We start from the raw sequence: 16,376 nt of genomic DNA, 5'->3' as shown, positions 1-16,376 counted from the left end.
CCGGACAGCCGTTGGCTGTCCGGGCATGCTGGGAGTTGTAGTTTTGCAACATCTGGAGATCCGCAGGTTGAAGACCACTGCCCTAGGGCAATGAGGGACTCAACCTGACAGGGCCCAAGTACTGTACAGGAGTATATCCTGTACTGGGACATCACACATAAGAAGGAGGTTTTCCAATCTTCAGTCGGTCACATGACTGGGGATGGGACTAGCGGTCCTTGGACTCTGCAATGCTTCTTCTTCTTCTTCTTTCCTCAGTCTTCGCACCAGGAATGCTTTATCTGCTATTTGCTAAAATGCAACAAAAAAAGTTGGATACATGAACCACGTTGACTACCGCCTTAGGCTAGGTTCACACTACCGCTAGGCTCTGTCCCGTAGGCTATTTTTTTTTTTTTATAACCTAATGGACCCTGAACAGGTCGAAGCACAACGGGTCCCGACGGATCACATTGATGGGGTCCATCAGGTGTCCGTTATTTTGGAGAAGGTAGTGGGGCAAAAATAAACTGCTTAATTAAATAAAGAGGTGCAGGGATCAAACACCACACCCTCAGCCAGAGGATTCATGAGAAATATAAGAACCATTACAGAACCACTTCAGTGTGGAATTGCTACTGGTATGGGGCCTATCCCATGCCTGCTTCATCAGCTACAACAGGTAAGCACAAGAGGAATGCACAAGAACCTCTACATTATTCTCTAATAATAGCCTGTGCTCCAATATACAAGCATAAATAAAAATCCTGGAGTGCTTCTTAAAGGGGTACTCAGATGGAATTATTTTTATTTTTTTAAATCAACTGGTGTCGGAAAGTTAAACAAGTTTGTAAATGACTTCTATTAAAACAATCTTTACCCTTCCAGTACTTTTTAGCAGCTGTATGCTACAGAGGAAATTATTTTCTTTTTGAATTTCTTTTTAGTCTTGTCCACAGTGCTCTCTGCTGACACCTGATGCCAGTATCAGGAACTGTCCAGAGTAGGAGAAAATCCCCATAGCAAACCTATGCTGCTCTGGACAGTTCCTGACATGGACAGAGGTGTCAGCAGAGAGCACTGTGGACAAGACACAAAAGAAATTCAAAAAGAAAAGAATTTCCTCTGTAGCATACAGCTGCTAAAAAGTACTGGAAGGGTAAAGATTTTTTAATAGAAGTCATTTACAAATCTGTTTAACTTTCTGGCACCAGTTCATTAAAAAAAAAAAAAAAATGGTTTCCACCGGAGTACCCCTTTAACTGTACTACAAATTGATGGCATGAAACCGTCACCGTAGTCTATCCGGGGTGGGTCTCCTAATGCCAAACCTACCATTGCATTGTTATAAATTCTCTATTCTCCCAAAAATATCTTTCATTCTGTGTTTTACAGTCCCAAAGACCCGTGGGTAGAGGTACGCCATGCCGCTTTGATTGACACACAGGGCTCGTCTGGCAACAACGCTCACGTCCGCGCATGCGTAGCAATGAGGATAGCTGCACATGTGCGTTGAGTCTGTTACCCCGTAAGATGCACTGCGCATGCGTCAAAATCTCTAGAGGCAGAAAGCTTTCTTCCTTCCTTTAGTGACAGATCTTTCTCTCGAAACACATGCAGTGTGTGACTGACAGGGTCACAGACTTGGCGCGCATGTATCCCTATCCTTACTACGGAGAGACGTTGCGGCCCAGGAGCGCAGTGGACCCTTGGCCTCACTACACAGCAAAACACAGAAGAAACTCAGACATTTAAAACAAAGGTCGATATGGTATGAGGAGACCAACTTCTGATATGGGACCCATCAGGACCCCGAATACATGTTGTGGGGGTGCCGATCAGTTAAGGGGACAATCATTGAGTTGGTTTCGTGCCATCAATTTATATGACAGATGCACTTTAATAACTAAAATGCAATGTAAAAATGTCTATATAACGTAACAATATTTCCTGTGTATGACTATGGTGAATCCAGTAGGCCCAGGTCTATCGGTATATAACCCTCAGCCCTGGAGATAAAGATTATTCAGAATCGGGGCTGGTGCAAGGATTTTTGCCACCGAAGACAAAAGCTAATTGTACCGCCCCCTTGACTCCTACAACTGACACGCCCCAACTTACTACTGGGGTGACACACTGTAACAAACACCCTCCTCATGTATTCTCCTTACTACTGGGGTGACACACTGTAACAAACCTCCTCCTCATGTAATCTCCTTACTACTGGGATGACACACTGTAACAAACCTCCTCCTCATGTAATCTCCTTACTACTGGGGTGACACACTGTAACAATCCTCCTCCTCATGTAATCACCTTACTACTGGGGTGACACACTGCAACAATCCTCCTCCTTATGTAATCACCTTACTACTGGGGTGACACACTGCAACAATCCTCCTCCTCATGTAACCTCCTCAGATGTGTGTATTATTATAATAAGTTGTAGTATATATATATATATATATATATATGATGGTAGATGTCACATGTCACTTCTCCTATATAAATCTGATCTTTCTTACATTAGACAAGTGATCCTTCAGCTGCTCCACATCTAGTTCATTCTGTCGGACACGGGAGACATAGCAGGTGAGGACGAGACTAAGAAAACCAACAACAAAAATAAAGCAATCATAAGATGTATATGTAAATATATATATACATATATATATATATATATATATATATATGTGGGGATATATATGTATGTTCCAGCATAACTTCCAAATGGCTTAAGATAATTTGTCTAAAGGGGTACTCCCCTGGAAAACTTTTTTTTTTTTTAATCAACTAGTGTCAGAAAGTTAAACAGATTTGTATATTACTTCTATTAAAAAAATCTTAATCCTTCCAGTACTTATCAGCTCCTTTATACTACAGAGGAAGTTCTTTTCCTTTTGAATTTCCTTTCTGTCTGTCCACAGTGTTCTCTGCTGACACCTCTGTCCATGTCAGGAACTGTCCAGAGTAGGAGCAAATCCCCATAGCAAACCTATCCTGCTCTGGACAGTTCCTAAAATGGACAGAGGTGTCAGCAGAGAGCACTGCGGACAGACAGAAAGGAAGTTCAATAAGAAAATAATTTACACATCTATATAACTTTCTTGCATCAGTTGATTAAAAAAAAAAATGTTTTTCAGTGGAGTACCCCTTTTAATCTCATTCACAAACTTCTTAGGTGTCAAAAAAAAAAGATAGAGTAGAATTTAGGGAGGTCCCAATATTGACAATCTCCACAACCCAAGAGTAAAACAGCAGAGCCCCATGCAAGTGTATGGTACATCTCATGATTGTGTTACTTTCCAGCTGCGGAGATTGCCCGGGAGTCTTAAACATGCTACTGCTGGACCAATGATAAAGTATGATTTATCAGTCCGGCAGGCGCCGACACAGTTTTTTTTTTTGTGCCATTACAATAATTAGCTATATACACAGTTAGGATGTCTTTATTCTTAAAGGGGTACTCCCGTGCTCCAGCAGTCTGAAAATTTTGTTCAGAACACTCGGTCTCGGAGGTTGTGATCGTGACGTCACAGCCACTCCCCCCTTGTGATGTCACAGCCACGCCCCCTCTATTCATGTCTATGGGAGGGGGCGTGTCGGCAGACACGCCCCCTCCCATAGACATGAATGGAGGGGCGTGGTTGTGACCTCACGAGGGGCGTGGCCGTGACGTCACGATCACCAATGACACATCTATCCTTATAACAAATGCCCACATAATATCACTTGACTTACCAAAGAATTAAAAGCAGGCAGTAAGCGCCAATGTCTGACGTGAAATATGACAGGACGGTCAGGGCTACGGGGGGCAGTATTGAGCTAATTCTGTTCTGCACGGCCTCCCAAGGAGTTCTGTAGTCAGTGAACAAGCCACAGGAGTGTGATGGGCGAGCGCTGTCAGCGGAGAAAAATCAGAACAAACACAAGAAAAATCATTATTCCCAATCTAAGATTCTGTCCCGAGACCCAGCAAATCTCTTTTTGCATTTTAGCTGCTGTGATCAGCTTTGGCCGTGGCATCTAAAGGGTTAAATGGGCACTGTCAGAATTAACAGAGGCTGTCCAGGCGTGCTGGGAGTTGTAGTTTTGCAACACTTAGAGGCACCTTGGTTGGGAAACACCACTATATAATCCGCACTACTTAGAGGCACACTGGTTGGGAAACACCACTATATAATCCACACTATCTGCCGCACTACTTAGAGGCACACTGGTTGGGAAACACCACTATATAATCCACACTATCTGCTGCACTACTTAGAGGCCCCCTGGTTGGGAAACACCACTATATAATCCGCACTATCTGCTGCACTACTTAGAGGCCCCCTGGTTGGGAAACACCACTATATAATCCGCACTATCTGCCGCACTACTTAGAGGCCCCCTGGTTGGGAAACACCACTATATAATCCGCACTACTTAGAGGCACCCTGGTTGGGAAACACCACTATATAATCCGCACTATATGCCGCACTACTTAGAGGCACCCTGGTTGGGAAACACCACTATATAATCCGCACTATCTGCCGCACTACTTAGAGGCACACTGGTTGGGAAACACCACTATATAATCCGCACTATCTGCTGCACTACTTAGAGGCCCCCTGGTTGGGAAACACCACTATATAATCCGCACTATCTGCCGCACTACTTAGAGGCCCCCTGGTTGGGAAACACCACTATATAATCCGCACTACTTAGAGGCACCCTGGTTGGGAAACACCACTATATAATCCGCACTATATGCCGCACTACTTAGAGGCACACTGGTTGGGAAACACCACTATATAATCCGCACTATCTGCTGCACTACTTAGAGGCCCCCTGGTTGGGAAACACCACTATATAATCCGCACTATCTGCCGCACTACTTAGAGGCCCCCTGGTTGGGAAACACCACTATATAATCCGCACTACTTATAGGCACCCTGGTTGGGAAACACCTCTATATAATCCGCACTATCTGCCGTACTACTTAGAGGCACACTGGTTGGGAAACACCACTATATAATCCGCACTATCTGCCGCACTACTTAGAGGCCCCCTGGCTGGGAAACACCACTATATAATCCGCACTATCTGCCGCACTACTTAGAGGCACACTGGTTGGGAAACACCACTATATAATCCGCACTATCTGCCGCACTACTTAGAGGCACACTGGTTGGGAAACACCACTTTATAATCCGCACTATCTGCCGCACTACTTAGAGGCACACTGGTTGGCAAACACCACTTTATAATCCGCACTATCTGCCGCACTACTTAGAGGCACACTGGTTGGGAAACACCACTATATAATCCGCACTATCTGCCGCACTATTTAGAGGCACACTGGTTGGAAAACACCACTATATAATCCGCACTATCTGCCGCACTACTTAGAGGCACACTGGTTGGAAAACACCACTATATAATCCGCACTATCTGCCGCACTACTTAGAGGCACACTGGTTGGGAAACACCACTATATAATCCACACTATCTGCCGCACTACTTAGAGGCACACTGGTTGGAAAACACCACTATATAATCCACACTATCTGCCGCACTACTTAGAGGCACACTGGTTGGGAAACACCACTATATAATCCACACTATCTGCCGCACTACTTAGAGGCACACTGGTTGGAAAACACCACTATATAATCCACACTATCTGCTGCACTACTTAGAGGCACACTGGTTGGGAAACACCACTATATAATCCGCACTATCTGCCGCACTATTTAGAGGCACCCTGGTTGGGAAACACCACTATATAATCCGCACTATCTGCCGCACTATTTAGAGGCACACTGGTTGGAAAACACCACTATATAATCCGCACTATCTGCCGCACTACTTAGAGGCACACTGGTTGGAAAACACCACTATATAATCCACACTATCTGCCGCACTACTTAGAGGCACACTGGTTGGGAAACACCACTATATAATCCACACTATCTGCCGCACTACTTAGAGGCACCCTGGTTGGGAAACACCACTATATAATCCGCACTATCTGCCGCACTAATTAGAGGCACCCTGGTTGGCAAACACCACTATATAATCTGCACTATCTGCCACACTACTTAGAGGCACACTGGTTGACAAACACCACTATATAATCCGCACTATCTGCCGCACTATTTAGAGGCGCACTGGTTGGGAAACACCACTATATAATCCGCACTATCTGCCGCACTATTTAGAGGCACACTGGTTGGGAAACACCACTATATAATCCGCACTATCTGCCGCACTACTTAGAGGCACACTGGTTGGGAAACACCACTATATAATCCGCACTATCTGCCGCACTACTTAGAGGCACACTGGTTGGCAAACACCACTTTATAATCCGCACTATCTGCCGCACTACTTAGAGGCACACTGGTTGGGAAACACCACTATATAATCCGCACTACTTAGAGGCCCCCTGGTTGGGAAACACCACCATATAATCCACACTATCTGCAGCACTACTTAGAGGCACCCTGGTTGGGAAACACCACTATATAATCCACACTATCTGCCGCACTACTTAGAGGCACACTGGTTGGGAAACACCTCTATATAATCCGCACTATCTGCCGCACTACTTAGAGGCACCCTGGTTGGGAAACACCACTATATAATCCACACTATCTGCCGCACTACTTAGAGGCACACTGGTTGGGAAACACCTCTATATAATCCGCACTATCTGCCGCACTACTTAGAGGCACACTGGTTGGGAAACACCTCTATATAATCTGCACTATCTGCCGCACTACTTAGAGGCACACTGGTTGGGAACCACCACTATATAATCCGCACTATCTGCTGCCCTACTTAGAGGCACCCTGGTTGGGAAACACCACTATATAATCCACACTATCTGCCGCACTACTTAGAGACACACTGGTTGGGAAACACCACTATATAATCCGCACTATCTGCCGCACTACTTAGAGGCCCCCTGGTTGGGAAACACCACTATATAATCCGCACTACTTAGAGGCCCCCTGGTTGGGAAACACCACTATATAATCCGCACTATCTGCCACCCTACCTCCCATCACTTACTTCGTCAACAGGTAAGATAAGGGAAAGTAGACGGTCATCAGGCCTAGAAATAGGACAAAGTGAAACAGGATCTTCAGGGTGGATTCTCGAAATAATTTTGGGGAGACATCACACAGGTGGTACAGGAAATACTAAAAAAGATCAAACAGAACAGTCTGACTCCATACATTCCATATATTTATCATCATCAGCCTCGGGCTATGTTCACACAGTGTCATTTCAGGCGCATCTGCCTTCTTAAAAAAATAATGTGCTCTATGGAAGTCTATGAGAAAGCGGTGGTCTGTGCACACAGAGCATTATAAAAATAATGTGCTCTATGGAAGTCTATGAGAAAGCTGTGGTCTGTGCACACAGAGCATTATAAAAATAATGTGCTGTATGGAAGTCTATGAGAAAGCTGTGGTCTGTGCACACAGAGCATTATAAAAATAATGTGCTCTATGGAAGTCTATGAGAAAGCTGTGGTCTGTGCACACAGAGCATTATAAAAATAATGTGCTGTATGGAAGTCTATGAGAAAGCTGTGGTCTGTGCACACAGAGCATTAAAAAAATAATGTGCTCTATGGAAGTCTATGAGAAAGCTGTGGTCTGTGCACACAGAGCATTATAAAAATAATGTGCTCTATGGAAGTCTATGAGAAAGCGGTGGTCTGTGCACACAGAGCATTATAAAAATAATGTGCTCTATGGAAGTCTATGAGAAAGCTGTGGTCTGTGCACACAGAGCATTAAAAAAATAATGTGCTCTATGGAAGTCTATGAGAAAGCTGTGGTCTGTGCACACAGAGCATGAAAAAAATAATGTGCTCTATGGAAGTCTATGAGAAAGCTGTGGTCTGTGCACACAGAGCATTATAAAAATAATGTGCTCTATGGAAGTCTATGAGAAAGCTGTGGTCTGTGCACACAGAGCATTAAAAAAATAATGTGCTCTATGGAAGTCTATGAGAAAGCTGTGGTCTGTGCACACAGAGCATTATAAAAATAATGTGCTCTATGGAAGTCTATGAGAAAGCTGTGGTCTGTGCACACAGAGCATTAAAAAAATAATGTGCTATATGGAAGTCTATGAGAAAGCTGTGGTCTGTGCACACAGAGCATTAAAAAATATAGTGTTTTTTGGGGGTGTAAATCGTAAAAAATAAATAATAAAAAGTCTGGTTTTTAATTAAAGGGGTACTCCGGTGGAATTTTTTTTTTTTATTATTTGGTGCCAGAAAGTTAAACAGATTTGTAAATTACTTCTATTTAAAAATCTTAATCCTTCCAGTACTTATTAGCAGCTGTATGCTAGAGAGGAAATTCTTTTCTTTTGGCATTTCTTTTTCGTCTTGTCCACAGTGCTCTCTGCTGACATCTCTGTCCGTGTCAGGAACTGTCCGGAGCAGCATAGGTTTCCTATGGGGATTTTCTCCTGCTCTGGACAGTTCCTGATACGGGCATCAGGTGTCAGCATAGGGCACTGTGGACAAGACAAAATAAAAATTCAAAAAGAAAAGAACTTCCTCTGTAGTATACAGCCGCTAATAAGTACTGGAAGGATTAAGATTTTTTAATAGAAGTCATTTACAAATCTGATTAACTTTCTGGCACCAGTTGATTTAAAAAAAAAAAAAAATTTCCAGTGGAGTACCCCTTTAAAGGGGTATTCCAGGAAAAAAAAATTATATATATATCAACTGGCTCCAGAAAGTTAAACAGATTTTTAAATTACTTCTATTAAAAAATCTTAATCCTTTCAGTATTTATGAGCTGCTGAAGTTGAGTTGTTCTTTTCTGTCAAAGTGCTCTCTGATGACACGTGTCTCGGGAGCTGTCCAGAGTAGGAACTGAACAGAGCAGAATAGGTTTGCTATGGGAATTTGCTTCTACTCTGGACAGCTCCCGAGACACGTGTCATCAGAGAGCACTTAGACAGAAAAGGACAACTCAACTTCAGCAGCTGATAATTATTGGAAGGATTAAGATTTTTTAAATAGAAGTAATTTACAAATATGTTTAACTTTCTGGAGCCAGTTGATCTAAAAAAAAAAAAAAAAAAAAGGTTTTTCCTGGAATACCCCTTTAAAATGCATGTGCAAAAAAATAAACAAATAAATAAAATTGCGCCCTTAATTTTACATTTTAATCTGACCTTTTTAATGTAGAAGGTGATGAAGAGGAAGATGAGGTTGAGAAGCGGCAGCAGCGGAGCGTAGAACATCCCCCCCCACACTACCGTCTGACCGTACACTGTGTCCAGAACATTCTGGGATAGCAGGAATTTCTCCTTCCCAAGCCAACGCATGAAGCGGCAATGGTATCGGGAAAACAGGAAGCTGGAAGAGAGGATAAGAATCGGTAAACGGCACCCGAGTAAGTGATGTGGTTGGGGAGCAGAAATATGACTGTGCTGGTGATTTAAAGGGTTACTCCAGAGTGAGGAATGTGTTCACATCAACTGGTGCCAGAAAGTTCTACAGATTTGTAAATTACTTCTATTGAAAAATCTTAATCCTTCCAGTACTTATCAGCTGCTGTGTGCTCCACAGGAAGTTCTTTTCTTTTTTGAATTTCCTTTCTGTCTGACCACAGTTGTGTAGTTCTTTCCAGTCTGACCACAGTGCTCTCTGCTGCCACCTCTGTCGAGGTGGCAGCAGAGAGCACTGTGGTCAGACTGGAAAGAACAACACAACTTCCTGTGGAGCATACAGCAGTTGATAAGTACTGGAAGGATTAAGATTTTTATATAGAAGTAACTTACAAAACTGTTTAACATTCTGGCACCAGTTGATTAAAAATAAAAATGTTTACCAGGGGAGTACCCCTTTAACTTCCTTTACAGCAGCTGATAAGTACTGGAAGGGTTAAAGGGGTATTCCAAGCAAAAACCTTTTTATATATATCAACTGGCTCCAGAAAGTTAAACAGATTTGTAAATTACTTCTATTAAAAAAATCTTAATCCTTTCAGTACTTATGAGCTTCTGAAGTTAAGGTTGTTCTTTTCTGTGTAAGTGCTCTCTGATGACATGTGTCTCGGGAAACGCTGAGTTTAGAAGAGGTTTGCTTTGGGGATTTGATTCTAAACTGGGCGGTTCCCGAGACAGGTGTCAGCAGAGAGCACTTAGACAGAAAAGAACAACCTTAACTTCAGAAGCTCATAAGTACTGAAAGGATTAAGATTTTTTAATAGAAGTAATTTACAAATCTGTTTAACTTTCTGGAGCCAGTTGATATATATAAAAAAAAGTTTTTGCCTGGAATACCCCTTTAAGATTTTTAAATAGAAGTAATTACAAATTTGTAAAATGTTATGGTACCGGTTAATTACGTTTTTTTTACCCGGTTCCAATAAAGTCGTCACATCATTTACCACTGGCTGATCTTTCTCTTTTTTGCTATAAAGTTATTTATTTATTGTTTATTATTATAAAATATAGGTTAAAATGTTTAACTTGTTCTTTATTAGACTTAATATAAATACATAAAAAATAAATAAATAGTCTCTAAAAAAAAAAAAGCACAGAAAATAAAAATAAAAAATTAAGAAAGAAAAAAAAAGAAGGAAATATGGCTGTGCGGTTAAAGGGGTACTCCAGTGGTAAACAATTTATTTGAAATGAACTGGTGCCAGAAAGTTATACAGATTTGTAAATTACTTCTATTAAAAAATCTTGATCCTTCCAGTACTTTTCAGCTGCTGAAGTTGAGTTGTTCCTTTCTGTCTGACCACAGTGCTCTCTGCTGACACCTCTGTCTGTCTCAGGAACTGTCCAGAGTAGGAGCAAATTCCCCATAGCAAACCGATCCTGCTCTGGACAGTTCCTGACAGGGACAGAGGTGTCAGCAGAGAGCACTGTGGTCAGACTGGAAAGAACTACACAACTTCCTGTGGGGCATCCAGCAGCTGATAAGTACCGGAAGGATTAAGATTTTTTAATAGAAGTCATTTACAAATCTGTTTAACTTTCTGGCACCAGTGGATTTAAAATAAATGATTTTCCACCGGAGTACCCCTTTATGACAGCAGTGATCATGTATGTACATACCTGCGAGGAAATTGCAAGAACAAGAACTGTACTACTGACTGGAGGAAGTGAAACATGGACAACTTGTAAAACTCCTGCCCCACGGAGGTCTCCCAACACTGTGTGGACAAAGGGGAGATATAAAGGGGTTGTACGGGATAAGGAAATGGGGTCTTGCACTTTCAGACTAAGCCAGTATTTCCCAACCTGGGAGCCTCCAGCTGTTGCAAAACTACAACTCCCAGCATGCCCGGACAGCCTTCGGCTGTCCGGGCATGCTGGAAGTTGTAGTTTTGCAACAGCTGGAGGCACCTTGGTTGAGAAACCCTTTTTATACAAACAATACACATGGACAAAGCGGTAACACACAATGTGCACTGGACCCACGCGTTTCCAGCACTATTCAGGTTCACACCACGTTTTTGCAGTACAGTTCCCGTATCAGGTTTTTGATGAAAAACTGATTCCTCAAAATCAGACTAAACTGTATCAAAAAGTGTGTACAAATTATATAACCCATATACGGTTTGAAAAATGATGTCCAGTTGCATCAGTTTTTTAAGAAAAACACGTATAAGTGTTTAACTTTTCCCTCCATTATGAATAAAGTTTCACTTGTTTGATTGAAATTCCAAGAAAAAAAACAATGTGCAAAGTAAAAAAAACGTATGGGGAAAACCGGATGGAACCGTTCGCACATACAGTTCTGTACAGTTCCCATTAACTCCCATGTTAAAAAAAAAAAAAAAAAAAAACTTATATGTTTCAATACGGTTTTTCACCTGGACCAAAAACCGTGGTAGGCTACAGTTTTAGGTACGAGGAAAACTGACAGAACCGTACAGGATGCAAAACTGACACAACCTGATGCATCTTTTGGCATACAGTTTCCAATGGAGAGTCAATGCATACGGTTTCCAATACAGTTCCGTACGGTTTTCACATTGAAAACGTATACGGGAACTGTACTGCAAAAACGTGGTGTGAATACAGCCTGATGAACACAGCTTTTTATTATTATTATCATTTTTATTAATATTATTATCATTTTTATTATTATTATCATTATTATTATCATTTTTATTATTATTATTATCATTTTTATTATTATTATCATTTTTATTATTATTATTATTATCATTATCATTTTTATTATTATTAACATTTTTATTATTATTATTATTATTATCATTTTTATTATTATTATCATTTTTATTATTATTATTATTATCATTTTTATTATTATCATTTTTAGTATTATTATCATTATTATTATTATTATTAAAATTATTATCATTTTTATTATTAACATTTTTATTATTATTATCATTATCATTTTTATTGTTAATAAAATTATTATTATCGTTTTTATTATTAATAAAATTATTATTATCGTTTTTATTATCATTTTTATTATCATTTTTGTTATAAAAATTATTATCATCATTTTTTTATTATTATCTTTATTATTATCATTTTTATTGATATTATTATTATCATTATTATTATCATTTTTATTATTATCATCATTATTTTTCTCATTTTTATTATTATTATTAAAATTATAATTCTCATTTTATTATTATTATAATTGTTTTCATTATTATCATTATTATTATACTTTTTATTATTATTATTATCATTATTATTTTTATTATTATTATTATCATCATTTTTATTATTATTATTATTATCATCATTATTATTTTTATTAGCACATAGCGAACTTCGCTCCGTGCCGAGTGACTGGCGATGCGGGGCAGAGGCTTGTGATGTCACGGCCACGCCCCCTCTATGCAAATCTACTCCCATAGACTAGCATTGAGGGGGCGCGGCCGAGACGTCACGAGCCTCCGGTGCTGCACCCGACCCTCTAAACTAACGCCAGGTGCAGCAGGGAGATCGCGGGGGTCCCCAGCAGCGGGACCCCCGCGATCACACATCTTCTCCCCTATTCTTTGGATTGATTAAAGGGGTGGAGTACCCCTTTAAAGACACCCCTCCTATTCTGTGGAAATCATCAGGTTCATTCACATTTCCTCCTCAGCTGGAAACACCAGAAAGAACAGGTGGGCGTCCACCATATGTTACACGTCCTATTGTTGGGTGCAGGCGACTGATGACCCCACCGTGGACTCTCACCTGGAATCGCGTGTTGTAGCCGCAGTTCTCACACGGCGCCTTGGAACCCCCCAAGCACATGATCTTTTGGCCCAGAGAAAAGAGGAAAATCACCAAGGTTCCGAGCCTGAGGAATACGCACCTGCGCAACGAAATTCCCATTAATACTTTTTACTGAAAACTCAAATGTAACGAGAAACAAGAGAAACAACAAAAGGCAAAGATTAAAGGGGTACTCCTCTGGAAAAAAAAAATTCAATAAACTGGCGCCAGAAAGTTAAACAGATTTGTAAATGACTTCTATTTAAAAATCTTAATCCTTCCAGTACTTATCAGCTGCTGTATGTTCCATTGGAAGTTCTTTTCTTTATGAAAAGTGCTCCATGTTGACACCTCTGTCCATTTTAGGAACTGTCCGGATGTTTTCCAGTGGAGTACCCCTTTAAAGGTGACATATATGGAACACAAAGCACATATTATCCTCTGAGGAGGCCAAGAAGGGGTCAAGAAGAAAGTCAGGACTTAAAAAGACTCTCATCTCTAAACATCTCCACCGAGGCCAGAGACGGTGTGACGTGACATCACAAGGGGCGTGGCCATGATGTCACGACCCCCGCCCCCTGCTCTAAGCATTCAGAACAAAATGTTCTGAACACTGGGGCAGTGGAGTACCCCTTTAAAGGTAATGGACCTCATGCCTGTACACTTATCCCATATTGACATGATTTTAAAGGGGTATTCCAGGAAAAAAAACTTTTTTTTTTATATCATCTGGCTCCAGAAAGTTTGTAAATTACTTCTATTAAAAAATCTTAATCCTTCCAATAATTATCAGCTGCTGAAGTGGAGTTGTTCTTTTCAGTCTGACAACAGTGCTCTCTGCTGACATCTCTGCTTGTCTCGGGAACTGCACAGAGTAGAAGAGGTTTGCTATGGGGATTTGCTTCTAAACTGGACAGTTCCCGAAACAGGTGTCATCAGAGAGCACTTAGACAGAAAAGAACAACTCAACTTCAGCAGCTCATAAGTACTGAAAAGATTAAGATTATTTTTAATCTGTTTAATTTTCTGGAGCCAGTAGATATATATATATATATATATATATATATATATATATATATATATATATATATAAAGTTTTTTCTGAATAACCCCTTTAATGTATACAAGAGACATAACAGCAACTCGTAATGTGAACCCAGACTACGATGAAGTGAAGAAGAACGAACAAAGTGAGAAAACTGTCCAAGACTCAAATAATATGCCCCGAAACGGGGTTAGAGGATAGAAGTATGAAGTAACACGTTAGTAACAGGCAGTTACCTGATCAGGGTTAAGGTTATCTCCGCACTTGGTGACCGGCCTTCAAATTTTACCAGGATCATGAAGAAATACGGCAGGATCAGACGAACCAAGGAGATGACAATAGGAACCAGATACTGGGTCAGCAGGCTGAGGAAGGGATGACCTGACTTCTGAGAAACACGTCGGGTTTATAGATCATGCAGCTGTATAGGAAGATGATTGGCATTGGGACGTTACACTCACCTCTTGATAATCTTGAGACTCCCCGGTGGCCAGATATATAACATAAAAACTTCCGCCCATCAGACCCAGGATGATACCGTTGAGAAAAAGCCGTAAAACAATAAGGCGAGCTCTTTCCTGAAGAGAGTGTTGGGCGGCTCGATAATGCCAATACTCCTCAGCCAAATCAGACTGGGGGAAGGGAAATATTTTAGATGACTACGAAACACGTAGATGTACGGCACATACGACGGAAGGCCGGACCAACCTTGATGTCATCACTGAAACTCTTCTGCTTTAGGGTAGACCGCACCGATTCCCTCACACAGAAATCCCAACCTGAAAAGACTTTGCTGCTGATGGAGGTCCTGTAGTGGCGGCTACGTACCCGCCTTTGGGTTATTCCTTTCACCGAACTGTGTGTTACAAAGGATTTCCATATGATCAAGAGATGATATTTTATGGGGTTATACAGGTTTTCTTAAAGGGGTACTCCGGTGGAAAACATTTCATTTTTTTTATTTTATTTTATTTTATTTTTTTTAAATCAACTGGGGACAGAAAGTTAAACAGATTTGTAAATTACTTCTATTAAAAAATCTTTACCCTTCCAGTACTTATTAGCAGCTGTATGTTACAGAGGAAATTCTTTTCTGTTTGAATTTCTTTTTTTTGTCTTGTCCACAGTGCTCTCTGCTGACACCTCTGTCCACATCAGGAACTGTCCAGAGTAGAATCGGTTTGCAATGGGGATTTTCTCTTGCTCTGGACAGTTCCTGATACGGGCATCAGGTGTCAGCAGAGAGCACTGTGGACAAGACAAAAAAGAAATTCAAAAAGGAAAGAATTTCCTCCTTAGCATACAGCTGCTAAAAAGTATTCCGGGGGCTGCACCAAGATTGGTAGGTTTAATACACTTCTATTAATTTAATTGGTCGATTTAATGGACTTCTATTAAAAAAATCTTTACCCTTCCAGTACTTTTTAGCAGCTGTATGCTTGAATTTCTTTTTTTGTCTTGTCCACAGTGCTCTCTGCTGACACCTGATGCCCGTATCAGGAACTGTCCAGGGCAAGAGAAAATCCCCATAGCAAACCTCTCCTACTCTGGACATTTCCTGAAACGGACATCAGATGTCAGCAGAGAGCACTGTGGACAAGACAAAAAAGAAATTCAAAAAGAAAAAAGTTCCTCTGTAGCATACAGCTGCTAAAAAGTACTGGAAGGATAAAGATTTACATTGAGGGGGCGTGACATGGCGTAATGAGGGGTGTGGCCGTGACATCCCGACCCCCCCCCCCCCCCCCCCCCCCAACCTCCAAGTGTTCGGAACAAAATGTTCCGAAACACTGGGGCAGTGGAGTACCCCTTTAAAGAGGACCTGTGACCTTAGCCCCCCAAAAAATGGGAACAAAACAGGACTTGAGCAGTAAAACAGTAAAGGACGCCTACCATTGTAAGAAGACAAGGCTGCAGATTAATAAGAAAACAAAAGGCGTCAGCAAGTAGGACAAGCGGACGCTGAAGGAGTCGTCCTGCTCCATCACATCAGTGTAATGTCCGTAGAAAAGGAAGGTGTCCGCCATGAAGCCCTGCAAGTCAATCACATGTACTGGATAAGACAACGTGCAGGGGTTCACATACTTCTGGGGATCCGGCATTGTTGCCCACCGGT

General features: G+C 41.2%; 1 protein-coding gene and 1 long non-coding RNA gene across 4 annotated transcripts in view; one reads left to right on the top strand and one right to left on the bottom strand.

Annotated features, from left to right (window-relative positions):
• Positions 1 to 35: 35 nt before the first annotated feature.
• Positions 36 to 16,376, bottom strand: part of LOC130297565 (transmembrane channel-like protein 8) — a 42,728-nt gene continuing 26,387 nt past the window's right edge. For 2 of the 3 annotated variants that reach the window (XM_056550161.1, XM_056550163.1), the window contains 11 exons: positions 16,154 to 16,293; positions 14,969 to 15,116; positions 14,722 to 14,892; positions 14,497 to 14,648; positions 13,195 to 13,315; positions 11,074 to 11,171; positions 9,178 to 9,361; positions 7,039 to 7,169; positions 3,721 to 3,879; positions 2,505 to 2,583; positions 36 to 291 (listed from right to left, as the gene is read on the bottom strand). In XM_056550161.1, the coding sequence (XP_056406136.1) occupies positions 181 to 291; positions 2,505 to 2,583; positions 3,721 to 3,879; positions 7,039 to 7,169; positions 9,178 to 9,361; positions 11,074 to 11,171; positions 13,195 to 13,315; positions 14,497 to 14,648; positions 14,722 to 14,892; positions 14,969 to 15,116; positions 16,154 to 16,293 (1,494 nt within the window). In that variant the 3' untranslated portion in view covers positions 36 to 180. The remainder of the gene's footprint in view (positions 292 to 2,504; positions 2,584 to 3,720; positions 3,880 to 7,038; positions 7,170 to 9,177; positions 9,362 to 11,073; positions 11,172 to 13,194; positions 13,316 to 14,496; positions 14,649 to 14,721; positions 14,893 to 14,968; positions 15,117 to 16,153; positions 16,294 to 16,376) is intronic. The other variant, XM_056550162.1, reaches the window with a different exon arrangement.
• On the top strand, positions 183 to 9,319 carry LOC130297568 (uncharacterized). The gene is made up of 3 exons (XR_008849592.1): positions 183 to 661; positions 2,510 to 2,571; positions 9,191 to 9,319. It is a non-coding gene; the product is annotated as an uncharacterized LOC130297568 (long non-coding RNA).

Source organism: Hyla sarda, chromosome 13 (assembly GCF_029499605.1).
Source record: "Hyla sarda isolate aHylSar1 chromosome 13, aHylSar1.hap1, whole genome shotgun sequence".
Taxonomy (NCBI): domain Eukaryota; kingdom Metazoa; phylum Chordata; class Amphibia; order Anura; family Hylidae; genus Hyla; species Hyla sarda.
The sequence above is the reverse complement of the archived record's forward strand: the minus strand, read 5'-3'. Positions and strand labels throughout refer to the sequence as shown.